This window comes from Otolemur garnettii, unplaced genomic scaffold, assembly GCF_000181295.1.
Source record: "Otolemur garnettii isolate 467f Iridium unplaced genomic scaffold, OtoGar3 scaffold00086, whole genome shotgun sequence".
Classification (NCBI taxonomy): Eukaryota; Metazoa; Chordata; class Mammalia; order Primates; family Galagidae; genus Otolemur; species Otolemur garnettii.
The window spans coordinates 6189317-6203275 of record NW_003852481.1 but is presented as its reverse complement, the minus strand read 5'-3'; the positions used below and the strand labels follow the sequence as shown (position 1 = coordinate 6203275).

General features: G+C 40.3%; 1 protein-coding gene and 1 pseudogene across 1 annotated transcript in view; both read right to left on the bottom strand.

Annotated features, from left to right (window-relative positions):
* Positions 1-242: 242 nt before the first annotated feature.
* Positions 243-1399, bottom strand: LOC100943784 (annotated as a pseudogene).
* Positions 1400-6555: 5156 nt separating this feature from the next.
* The window catches only part of REXO2 (RNA exonuclease 2), an 11427-nt gene continuing 4023 nt past the window's right edge, over positions 6556-13959 (bottom strand). The window contains exons 3-7 of the mRNA XM_003794763.2: positions 12788-12865; positions 12076-12187; positions 10326-10434; positions 9161-9214; positions 6556-6990 (exon numbers count right to left, since the gene is read on the bottom strand). Of these exons, the coding sequence (XP_003794811.1) occupies positions 6861-6990; positions 9161-9214; positions 10326-10434; positions 12076-12187; positions 12788-12865 (483 nt within the window). The 3' untranslated portion in view covers positions 6556-6860. The remainder of the gene's footprint in view (positions 6991-9160; positions 9215-10325; positions 10435-12075; positions 12188-12787; positions 12866-13959) is intronic.

The window sequence follows — 13959 nt, the reverse complement described above, 5'->3', positions numbered from 1 at the left end:
ATGACATGAAGGCTGTGTTAACCAGTTTGATGGAAGTGTTTCGGATTGCGTGTGAAAACCCCACACTGTACCCCAGGAGTGCATTAATGTACATAGTTACCATTCAATAATAAAAAAAAATGACAGAGTTTCAAAAATGCAAAACATTAATAAGATTTAAGTTGGATGAGCCTGTCATTATACACAAGTTGACATGATAATAATATCCATTAGTAACAACTGCCTGGTCTCCCTGGTACTAACACGGGCATGTCCCCTCACACGTGGTGCCCGAGGGCCCCACCGTCACCATCCCTGCCCTGCATCTGCACCTGCATCCTCGAGATCATCTCCTGCATGAGGCAGAGCTCAGCTTTCTTTTCCAGCAAGATCTGATCTTTATTCATGTCCTCACTCTCCACTTCCCTGCCGCCTCTCTTGAGCCCCTCGGAATGGAAGTTTTCACAGTGAAGGTCCTGGGTCACCTCCTGCAGGTCCTGCGTGTGAGCTATGAGCACCGTCCTCAGCTTCAGAAAGTCGTTATGCTCTGGGTTCTCCACCTCCACAACACCCCGAGGGTAGAGGCGGCCTCTGACCTTCTTCCCTTTAGCTTCAATCAGCTGACTGGACCCAACCACGGAGAAAGAGATAGTGGCCTTGAGAAGTCTAGTCTGCTCTTTAAAATCTTCATCTTCCTCTGATTCTGCACCGGGTAAGTGATAGATTTTAATGTTATGTTCTTCAATTTCATCCAGAATCCTTCTCTTTCACCTCTCCTGTTCCTTCAGAGTGAGAGTGTCTGCTTTTGCAATGGCAGGTACGATGTTCACCTTACTGTGTATGGCCTTCATCAATGCAACATCTAAGGGTTCAAGTCCATGGCCAATGGGTGAGATGAAGTTGAAGCAGCATCGCACCCTGCTGTCCTTCATGTGCTGCTGGTTCAGCCCATTCTCCTCCTGCAGGTACCATTCAAACCGCTCATCGATGTAGGAGATGATCGTTTTAAAACAATCCCTGCAGTCAACGGCTATGTCACCATAGCCAGGGGTGTCCACCACTGTCAGCCACAACTTGACCCCCCTGCTCTTCAATCTCAACAGTTGAACCTTCAATTTGGAGAGTTCTTTCAATTTTCTCTGTAGCTCCAGCTATGATTCTTTCTGGGTAGAGACCAGTCAGGAACAGGCTGTTTATCAGAGTCCATTTTCCTAGACTTGATTCACCAGCCACCATTAGTGTGAACTCAAAACCTTTTTTCACTGATTTTCGGTGAACTTGATTGGGAACATTTGCAAATCCAACATAGCCAGCAGTTTCTGGATTTATAAACTGAGTTGGTTGTTCCTTAGACATCTTTGAGGAAGTCTTCTGTATCCACCGACCCACCCGAGAATAGACGCCCTAAGCTCTGTACTTTCAAAGACGAAATTTCCAAAACATGGACCATTTTCCCACATAACTTTAGAACTGTTTTTATCAATGACCTACAACACCCTATGTCCAAGGGTCTTTCAGTAACTCAGTGTCTAAAAGCATATATATATTTTTTTTTCAAAAACCATAAGAAACATATTTATGGTCTTCAAATCTAAACTAGACAAGGTATTTTATTTATTTATTTATTTTCAGAGTCTCACTCTGTCACCCTGGGTAGAGTGCTGTGGTGTCACAGCTCTCAGCAACCTCAAACCCTGGGGCTTAAGTGATCCTCTTGTCTCAGCCTTCCAAGTAGCTGAGAGTACAGGCACCCGCCACAACACCTGGCTATTTTTTTTTTTCCCAGAAACCGGGTCTCGCTCTTGCTCAGACTGGTCTCAAACTCCTGAGCTCAGGCAATTCATCCGCCTCACCCTCCCAGAGGGCTAGAATTACAGGCATGAGCCACTGTGCCTGGCTGCGACTAGAAATTTTAAAATTTTCCAGGTAATACCTGAAAATCTAAAATAATTTTAAAATTCATACCTATCCCTTCTCCCCACCAATCCTGAGAAAACCAACATTTGACTATCAGACTTCATGGCTGAAAGGTCACAATTAACAATGTCAGACAGTCAAAAGCGCAAAAAAGGCGTTCAAAGAACCAAGGAATTTGCAGCATTCTTTGGTTGCAAAGGAATAAGAACAAAACATATGAACAAACATCCTCATTTCATACTCTGATCATTAACACACCACACAGTTTCATTTAAGCCAGACTTCTGCCAGCTTTGGGGGATGTTGGGGGTTTTGTTTTGGATAGTTTTGTTTTTTGAGACAGGTCTCGCTCTGTCATCTAGGCTGGAAAGTTTGGTAGCAGGATCACAGCTCATTGCAACATCAAATTTTGGGATATTTTTGAAGTCTTTTCATTTAATAACTTGCACACACACACACACACACACACACACACAAACCCAACAATTTTACTAGTATAACACGTAATTCCTCTCTCTCCCTTCTGCTCCAAGAGAGGGTTTGGACGGATGTCCCAAGTATAAATACACCAATGATTTCCAAACTCCAACCCGGAACTGACAATATGCCCAAGATGAAGTGTGTGTGGTTTTTAATCAATGTATAAAATACAATGAAGCAAATGAAGACATAATTGGATTTTTCACAAAGCTAAATGTATTCAAGTACTTGTTCTTTATTATAAAAGTATGTCCTTCCTTTGTGTTGCAAAATGTCTTTTTTCTTTTATGAAATTATGGTAATAGCAAATGGTATCTTTAACATAGTTGGTAAAATACAAGTTGGCAAGAATGTATCTAAATAACGTAAAAATGTTACTATTCATAAAATGCAAACTTGTATAAAGCAACTATTGAGGGTCTGAAGAAGGAACAAAGTTTCTATAAAGAATTGGCCTTGGGCCATGTAATGCCAAACCCACGTTTTTAGAAGCTTAGATTACAACACAACATTAACAGCTGAACGGTAGCAACCTTCGCCCCATTTCACTCTAGCGAAGGCTAAAACTTTTTTTGCAGTGTTACCCTTAACCTTTGTGCCACCTTCCAATTCTGAAACTGTTTCAGCTAATTAGGAACATAAAATAATTGAGCTACGTTACCCTATTTGCACAGAAGACTGTGAAGACAGAACAAGGTGGAATGATACAATGAGAATCTTAGAGCCCCTAAGATAAAGTGTGCAAGAAAAATAAATGACTTAGACACAGCACAACAACTATGCTCAAAATCAATTGTAAGGTGGTTAAACAAAATCCAGATGAAAAAGTGTTTCACAAAAACAAAATAGGGCTGGTTTCCAAAGCAGCCTACGTGGCCTATTAACCTAGATTATCTAAGGAGTACTCCTAACTCAGAATTTAGAAGCATCTCTTTATCTCATATGACTAAAAATGAAGGTGAGATGGACACTGAATGCTCCTAAGGAAAATTTGTTAGGGGCCAGGTGCAGCTCACATCTGTAATCCCAGCACTCTGGGAGGCCAAGGCAGGTGGACTGCCTGAGCTCACAGGTTCGAGACCAGCCTGAGCCAGAGCAAGACCTCACCTCTAAAAATAGCTGGGTGTTGTGGGGGGTGCCTGTAGTCCCAGCTACTTGGGAGGCTAAAGCAAGAGAATCGCTTGAGCCCAAGAGTTAGAGGTTGCTGTGAGCTAAGGTGCCATGCCACAGCACTCTCTCAAGGGTGACAAAGAAAGACTCTCTCTCAAATAAGAAAAAAAAAAAGAAAGAAAAAAGAAAAGAAAATCTGTTAAAATTTCCATTAATTTCCATTATTTGTAAACAAAACAGCAATTCCTATACCACTTTGACATTGACATAAAAAGAAAGCACCTCTCTAAATTATCTACTTCCTATTATTCCAAATTGAGAAACAAAGCAAGTTACTCTTCCTAAGGCCAAAGCAAGTGTCCTGGAGTTCAGCTCCTCAAGAGCTTTGGTTTCGTTACATATTGGTGCAAAGACAGGATCCTTCTGAAACTGGGCCATAGCAAATTACACATCTTTCATGTGTGTATTCATGTGTGTGGTAAAATAACATAAATTCACCATTTTTTTCATTTTTAAGTATACAGTGCAGTAGCATTAAGCAAATTCACAATGTTGTGCAACCCAAGTCATGTACTTTATCCTGGACCCCCAAGGACTCCACAGGCTGTTCAGGGTATGTTTTCATTTGTATAAGAATCTATTTTTCCTCCATATTCCTCAACCTTTCCTTTTTTTGGGCTTCTTCCTATTGAGAGATTCTTGTTTCCTATACCCTAAAATACCAATGGTATTATTATGCAGGTACGAAACGCAACTGATTAAATTACCCTGAAGACCATATGTCCAATGCATTCAACTTGACATGTCAACTGTGAAAGCCACTGTTGGCATGTGCTCATATTCTAGAGGGATGAAGATTTATAATACCTTCTTTTTAAAGATTTAGGAGCCCCGGTATTCCCTTGCTTAACAGAAAAAGCTTGACTACAGCAGTGATTTTCAAGCAGTGTGTCCCAGCAGACTGGTGTGACAGGAGAGGATCTTAGGTGTGCCACAGAAACTTGTAAAGATCCACTAATTATTTTCAAAAGAAATTCAAAGCATCTTAAGTATATATTTTGTTGACACTTTTTTTTTGGATCAAAATAATTTAAGGGTGCTGCACAAGTTTAACCACCGGTTCAAGTGTGCCGTGAGATAAGAAAGGTTGACAATCACGGCTCCAGGGAACTCTTCATTTATACTACTGCCATGGCTGTCTACAGTTCTACCAGGAACCACATAAAATCAAACGCTTTGTTCAAGTAACTAAAACTCAGCTTCCATAACAGATCCGTAAGTCCACGTGGATTTGGATTTGACCAACTGTAGGCTGAACTTTTTGTTTCTGTTCTTAACACGTCATCTTTTTTCCTTGTCCAATCATTATTCCCTAAACAATACAGTAACTGTATAGTAACTGTTTACATAGCGTTTACATTGTATTAGGTATTATAAGTGGTCAAGGCACGATTTAAAGTATACAGGAAGGTGTGCATGGGGTGTACCATTTTGCATCAGCAGGTGTTGGTGTCTGGGGGGAGGTCCTGGAACAATCTCCCACAGACACTGGGGAACGACAGATACTCGCATAGTACCATCTTCCCTCATCAGCAGATACAGAACACCTGTGCCCTCATCAATAAATATGGACTATAACAGCTTTCGCACTCATCAGTCTGCTTGGTATGGCTTATCCTGGCAATACAATTTACCACTGCCCCTGCTGCTTATTAATTTTTCAAAATGTTAGAGCATTTGAGTGAACCCAGGACATTCACACATTACACAAAGCAATCAATATGACGAAATTGCACTCGAACATTGCAACTGGCTATTATTTTTCCTTTAACGCTTACACACAGAAGAACACCGGTTCTGCCAAAGGAGACTATCAATTTCCCTATAAATTTGTCCGCTGTTTTTTTAACAAAGAGATTGTTTTGTAAGTGAGGAAGCACAGCTGTCTCAGGTTTCCCTCTCATCTCTGTAACTAACCTGCTGGAATATGGGCCTCTCTCTTGCCTGCGTACGCAGTACTACAGAGACAGCACTCAGGAATGCTGACTGGAGACTATCATTACAGGCAGACTTAGTAATTTTTTGACTTTACAACAGTGCCAAAAGGGTACACCCTCAAAAGAAACCAGGATTCGAGCACCTATGCAACCATTTAGTTTTTCATTTTCCTTACTGAGGAAATGACATGAGATAGAAACACTTTATTATGAAATAGGCTTTGTGTTAAATGATTTGACCCAACTGTAGATTACTCTAAGTGATCTGAGCACATTTAAGGGTAGGCTGGGCTAAGCAATGTTTGTATCTGCATTCTGACTTAAGGATATTTTCAAATAAAAACTGATTTATTGGGATGTTACCCCATCTTAAGTCAAAGAGCATCTGTACTAGTTTATTCACCTCTTGAGTTGTATGTGGGGGAAATACACCTGGGATGATCCTAGGAATACAGCTCGCAGGATGCTCACTACACAGACAGAACCGCCACCAAATGGGAAGCTCTCCTGAGCAAACACACTCATCAGTTTTCAAGCTGTAGTAACCTTTAAAGAAATTTGCACCACAGTTCATTTCACAGGAATTACTTTGTAGCTAGAAAACCTCTGTGAAATCCTAGAAACCAGGACTGCAACTCTAAGACCCACCTTCGTGCTGCGGTCTGGTACACACACTCAGGAACGCATGTTCCAAATGGAATCCTCTCTCAGCCGCTTACTGACCCTTAGGCCTAGTGCAGCGAGCTATTTACATTCTACAAACTCAGGGACCATGACTGTCTTGAACATAAATAAGCCTTAATTATTACTTATCAGTAACCGTTACTTATTACTTCCTGAATCCCTAGTAGTGAGGAGTAGCCTATTCTAGTGCTGTGAGGGCAATATCTGGAACAAGGGGCCCAAATCTGCTTCTCTGAACCTATCCCCAGTTGTTCCATTCACTTCCTGTTTGACATAATCCATCCCTAATTGCATTATGAGAATTTAAATATCAGGCATGCTACTTACAAAAGAAAAAGCCATCTTTTTCCAAAGATTAAACTACTAAATAATAGATGGTACAAAAATGTTTGCATTTCAATAGAACTAGCTTTATTTATTTATTATTTATTTTTTTTAAACAAAAGAAATGGTCTAAAAGCAAATGCAGATATGTACCAAGGAATGGACATGACCTGGTACTTACAAAGGAGATGCTGTGTCATAATGGAAACAGCCTATTAGAGAGAAACAGTGTTTCGGGTGCTGTGTGGTGGAGGAATCTGGAGATGCGAGTTAACTGAAAGGAGGTGCTGGGCCAAGCAATCAGCATGAGGGGGGAACCACCAGAGGCTGCTTCCAGAGAACTACGTGGTGGCCGCGTGAGAACTGGCATCAACTCACAGTCTTCTCATTTTCCCCATTTTCTATAATTTTCCTCTTCTTTTCATCTGTTTTTTTCTTGAAGATGTTATTTCGGTAAAACTGAAGTTCTTTGATGCTTTCACTAATGTCATCAAGGGCCCTACAAGCAAACACACTGTACTGAATGCAAGGCCCCAAACCAGAGGAGACGGAATTTAAAACCATAACCTTTTATAAATAACTTAGGAACAATGGGTACTATGGTCAATGCCACTAGTTGGCAGTATCGCAAAGTGGAACATTTCACTGAAGCAATCTTAAGTGTTTTTTAAAAAACTTTTGCCAAAAAAATTTTATAAAATATAAAATATTAAAAGTTCCCAAACTGTCCCGTAAGATGATGATGTGTTCCCTGGTGGGGGGGAATATTCCAGGGTCAAGTAAGTTTAGGGAAAACTAGATTAAACATTTTTTCTGAAATTCTTTGCAAAGTATTTAATATACTAATGCATATTACCAATTCTCAAGAGGAAGCTACATAGCACACAGTAATTCTAAAAGTTAACTGACCGTATTCGTGGAATATTAACAGCTCACGGAACACAGTTTAGAAAACACTGCACAATACTTAATAATGTCCCTGGACGAAATATCCTGACATACTCGAATGTAACTCATGACTCGTCATCATGATAAACATCCATTATGAGACAAGAGGATCTGCCTCCTCTCTCGTGGTGATTTGTGCTATAAGCTAAGAGCCCTTCTACTCCTCCAACATGCTGTTTCTCATCTGCCGTAGTCTGAGAAAGCAGGTAACCAAGATTATTAGAACAGTGAGAAGGAGGTCAGTAAGCGCTGAACAAAGGGGCAGTGCCTGTGGCTCAAGGAGTAGGGTGTTGGCCCCATGTATCGGAGGTGGTGGGTTTGAACCCGGCCCCAGCCCAAAACTGCAAAAAAATAAATAAAAATAAGCACTGAGCCATGGGCCAAGGGCCTCTTCTAGAGAATATACAACAATGACGGATTGGCGCCTGTAGCTCAAGTGGCTAGGACACCAGCCACAGACACCAGAGGTGGGGGGTTTGAGCCCAGCTTAGGCCTGTAAACAGCAATGACCACTACAGCCAAAAAATAGCTGGGCATTGTGGTCGGTGCCTATAGTTCCGGCTACTTGGGAGGCTGAGGCAGGAGAATCACTTAAGCCCCCCCCAAAAAAAGAGTTTGAGGTTGCTGTGAGCTGTGACACCATTGCACTCTACAGAAGGCAACATAGTAAAACTCGGTCTCAAAAAAAAAAAAAAAAAAAAGAATACACAACGATGGGCCAAGAGCCTCTTCTAGAGAATATCCTGCACAGACTTGGATGCCAGAGTTTTATGAGTTATTTCTGTGGCTACTGCAACAATCTGCTTTCTTCCCAGGTCTTGGATATAAGGCAGAGAGCTGAAGTTGTCAGAATTACAACCTCTGGCTAAAGAAAGGGACACAGCCTCTTATCTACGATACTGAAATCTAAATCAGACCTGAAAACTCATAAGTACTTTCCCAATCCTTTGTGCAATAAAATCTGACCAACCTGGATGTGAGGCTATTTAACTCATTAGCTGTGAGTAGGTGTTTCACTACAGAAATATCTACGTGTTTTATTATGAACTGTGTCTTCAAACCTTGTTAGGAATGCTACATAGTAAAAAACAGTGCGGGGGCACTATTACCTCTCTAATATCTAAAAAATTCTGAACTCCAAAACATATCAAATCCCAATTATTTCAGATAAAATATTCTAGGCTTGTACTATGTTTCTCCTGAAAGAATACAAAATCAGAAAGAAAGTAAAAGACCCCAACACAGAATACTGGATACACAAGATCTTTAAATTCCTTGTGTGCTTGTCCTGAAGGCTACAGACACAAAAGTAACAATCTGAAAAGCTAGAAAGTGACAAAGCAGGGCAACTGTATTCTACAACTGTACAGGAAGTGTTCTAATTTCAAAAGCCTACCAGTCCCTATCCTCTGTGGGAAGGACCCTAACACTGCTCATTACCAGAAAGAGTACACGTGGTTTCATCGTACCTCTAAACCAAGTTATAGGTAAGAGTTTTAAACCTATAATGAAGTCTATATGCCCTTCTTCAAAATGGATTACTGAAATCCTGATCAGAATTCCTAATAATCTTAGTAAAGGAATGTTATCTTTGCTGTAGTTGACTTTTATCTTTTCCTCCAAGGAAAAACAGTAGGAGAAAGGACATTATTTGAAGCAGTCGGGAATTTGGGAGTTACGTGTGTCAAGATTCACAAGCACTTGGTAGGACCCAAACTCACCTGTGAGAAGCGGCCTTCTTTGGTGCGAATTCATATTCTTCTGGGTACCAGCGTCTACACACAGTAGAAATGGAACTCTCAAAGGAAGCTGTCTCAAATACACTCAATAATTACCTCCTTCAAGTAACACACTGACACTGAAAAAGTCGTGATTCTCGAGTTGCCTTTTTGCCAGGGGACTCTGTCTTCCACCATGTCCTCTCCTTATAGATTCTCTTCAAGCAAGCTCATCAATGACTCTCCAACTCCTTTTTAGAGTTTCTGTCATGCATACCCAACTACCTCCTGCCCTCCCACCTTAAAAATCTACCAAGTACTTCTAATTCAAGATCTATAACACCACACTCATCACGTTCAATGCCTCCCTGCCCCCCCTTCCACCGAAGCTACTCTTCTCCTAATTTCCCCTTGTACACCTAAGCTGTCCAGACTTGAACCATCTGAATCACTTTAGACCTCCTCCTTTTCCTCATTCCCGTACCTGAGCATTCAGAGTCTGTCAAGTTCACCCTCTCACACACTTATCTTCACGCCACTTGCGACCCCCCGAACGCCATTCTCCCGTCTCATTCCTCTCCCTCCAAGATGATGCCAAGTCTCCTTTCTTTTTATCTCCCTGCCTCTTCTCTCGCCACCTTCTAATCAGAATAACCTAATCCCCGCACTCACTCTTCTACTTAGTCTTTCTCAGTGAACTCCATCCTTTGTGAGATAAAACTGAACTTCATCAGCACAGCATACAAGCCGTTAGGTGGTCCTTCCCGCGAGCCCTCAATGTTCCACTGACGCTTTTCCATTATAGGGAATACATCCCAGAATACATTTTTAGAACGTACTTTTTAACACACCAAGCCTCTAGATTCCAAGCCACTTATGGGCTTTTCAACCGCATGAGCCCAGCAGACACGCCAATGTCGGGCACAGAATAGATGCTCGATAAATTGTTGAACTAATGAAATTTATACTGAAGATTTTTGACATGGCTTTTCCCAATTTCCACCAGTCCAGGATAAATTAAGGTCCTGAACAAGTGAGAATGGGATAAGGAAGCTTTAGACCCACTTGGCACCCTCGTTTCTATAGCTCTATTCAATAACTTTCCCCAAATTCTCAATTAAAACACGTTAAATAAGGCAATTTAATGCATCCTAAATATAGCCCTTACCTGCACAGTTCTTTAACAGTGCTCACATCAATTATTCTATAATGAAGATGTTTCATGAACTGGGGCATGTATTTGTCAAGAAACTTCTTATCTGCATGAACTGAATTTCCTAGAAAGATACGAAGCATACTGCATCTCTGTATTTCTAGTAGTATACAAAAGGATATCAAAATTCATAAATTGAAGTTGAAATGGAGGTTGTACTTTTAAGTTCAAACAATGCCTAAAAGCACTTCTAAATTCTAAGTGGGTTTGAATGCAGCTGATTAGCTTACAAGGATAGACCACCAAGTATTTAGTCGGTCTAGACTCTAGCTCATAATAAATTTGCTTATGGCCTCTCACGAACAAAAGGCTCCCACATGCTTAAAATAATACACAAATCTCTTTGTTACTTTTTAAGATTATACCAGATCCACAAACTTTCTCCCATTGTCATAAAATCTACACTACTAACACTAAACATTTAACTGAATCACATAAGTAGATAAACTTGTATTCATATTTCAAATTCTTTAACAAATCATCTCCATACTCATGTTTGCATACAATAATTTATACTAAAAACATTAAATTTTAAATGAGAAGGGTTTTTTGTTGTTGTTGTTTCATTTTTTGTTTTTTTTGAGACAGTCTTACTCCATTGCCCTGGGTAGAGTGCCGTGCCATCATAGCTCACAGCAACCCTCAAACTCTCAGGCTTGAGCAATCTTCTTGCCTCAGCCACCCCATTTGCTGGGACTACAGGTGTCACAATGTCCAGCTAGTTTTCTCTATTTTTAGTAAAGACAGGGTCTCACTCTTGCTCAGGCTGTTCTGCAACTCCTGAGATCAAGCAATCCTCCTGCCTCGGCCTCCCAGAGTGCTAGGATTACAGGCACCAGCCACCACGCCCGGCCAAGAACTTTAAAATAGACATCAGTCACAATGGCTGGAGGAAACATTTATACAATACATGCTCTAATACTGAATGTCAAAAGTTGTTTTATGAATGTTTAAGTGCTCCCACATCAATTTACATATACCAATCCACCTTGAGAGAACATTAACTTCCCTTTGACAATGTCAGTCTTTCAAAAATTCTGGTAGAACTGGCCTGAGCTCTTTAAAAAGTCAATTGTCACAGTGGAAAAAAAAAATAGGTGGACTGTTTCAGATTAAGAGACTTAACAACCAAATGAAATACATAAGCCTTCACTGCATCCTGGTTCAAAAACAATTGGACATTTTGGGGAACTCCAAATGTGAACTAGGTATCTAGCTATATTGAATGCCTTAATTATCTTCAATGTAATAACGATGCTTTGTTACATACAAAAACATCCTTATGCTTAGCAGATGCTTCATGAAGTATTTAGGAGTAAAGTGTCATGATGCCTGCGATTTACTTTAAAATATTCAACAGAATATAGAAAAAACAAACATGGCACAAGGTTAACAATTATTAAAATCAACTTTTCTGTGCATGTCAAATATTTTCATAATTAGAAGTACAGGGGAAATTTTCATTGAGTTACTCTGGAGTGTCCCACATCTCATGTCCCACATCTCATGTCAGGTTTCTGGGCGTTTCCACAATATTCACATTATAAACTACACAAAGAAACTTAAGCACAAACGTAAGATGTATAACCCAAACAAGGGTAAGTGGAAGACATAGATGGTCTCGGCTGGTCTTTTTGGAACTGCAGTCTCTTGAATCCCTACAAGAGAACACTATCTACAAGATATACATAGGACTGGATTTTACCTGCAAGTGGACAGAGCCCCGGAGGAGTCTGCTGTCGTACAAAGGACAGAAATTCATACTCTGCCTGCTGCAATGTAATTGTACTCTCCTTCACTGCCTTGGTAAGACCAGACTGCAAGAGAGAATCCCCAGCCCCCACCAGAAACACATGAAGTCAGTTTTCAAAGGCATCCAGAAATGAAATTTCACTTCTAAAATGAGCAAATATAATCACAGGTGGACCATTTTTAGAGCTCAAGTTCAAATTGAAACTGCCATCTTTGCACCAATTTTTTCTTAAGGAATCCAAGCTAAATAAGGTATGTTCCTTATTGTTAACAGCATTTCCACAGTCAAAAAAGATGGTGCTCAAAGTCCATGGATAGAACCTCTGAGAAGAAACAACTATTAGGAGGACAGCAGCACTCCCCCTTCTCTGACAGTTGATGTCTAAGCTCATCCAAAAGACTGACTTGAGGAATACTTGACAATCCACAATGCGTTCGCGACAGACTGAATGTAGGAGAGAAAAAAAGAGGACATTCAGGAGAAGATGGTCTCGAGAGGTCCCAAAGATGAAAAGTAAACAAGCAAGCAGCTTCCCAGGCTTGTCAAGCAATCTTCCTCTAACCCTTTTTAAATACCATCCAACAATGGTATAGGACTCGGATGTGGGAGCAACAAGCTTGTTACTGATCCCCAAAGCAGCAATCCTGTTATTTGGTAATGTTACCTTCCCATGATGCTCCTTACACCAATCTGACATGCTGTCCAGCAACTCATCTGGCTGTTTTATAATCAGGTTAGGACCCTGTGGAGGGGAAAAGCCATTAGCCACCAAAAATCAACAAGAATAACCTTGCTTTCAGAGGTAAAGTTTAAGCTGCTTTACAGACTAAATATATCTATCAGGGAAAATAAAGGGATACATATTAACTCTAAAAGGGATCACTGTGGAGAAAAGGGAACACTTCTGCACTGCTGGTGGGAATGCAAGCTAGTATGTTTCTCTTGGAAAGAAGTTTGGAGAACACTCAGGGATCTAAATGTAGACCTGCCGTTTGATTTTGCAATTCCTCTACTAGGTGTATAACCGAAAGACTAAAAACCAATTGGCAACAAAGGCATATGCACTAGATTGTTCATTGCAGCTCAACTCATAATTGCCAAGTCATGGAAGAAGCCCAAGTGTTCATCAACCATGAATGGATCAATGAACTGTGGTATATGTATACTATGGAATACTATGCAGCATTAAAAAAGATGGAGACTTTACCTCTTTTTTATTTACGTGGATGTAACTGGAAAATACTCTTCTTAGTAAAGTATCTCAGGAATGGAAAAAAATATATCCAATGTACTCAGTACTACTGTAAAACCAATTTATAATCACTCACACTTTCATATGAGAGATGAATCACAACTATAGCCCAGGATGAGGAAGGGAAAGGTAGGGAGGGAGTAAGGGGGGGTTGGTTCCATAGAGGGAAGGTTAATAGTGGGACCTCACCTATGAAGCATATTGCAAGGGTACAAGTCAAATCTATCAAGTATTGAACCCAAATGACTTAACACTGTGATTAAGTAAATGAAGTGAAAGCTATGTTAATTAGTAGGATGTAAGCACTCCAATTTGTACAAATAATCAACACATGGAATCACACAAAGGCATAAATGTATCCATGATATATGTACCAGGTATATATGACTTAATTAAAAAAAAGGGGGGGTTCACTCCAGCACTGTTTATGACTAAATTGAACGTACAACTGAATATCAAAATGCCCATTAATAGAAGACACAGGTATCTATGAAAGGTCAGCAAACTGTGGCCCTAGCCCTCAGCTAATTTTTTACAGCCAGTAAGATTTTTACATTTGTAAAGGATTATAAGAAAAAAAAAAA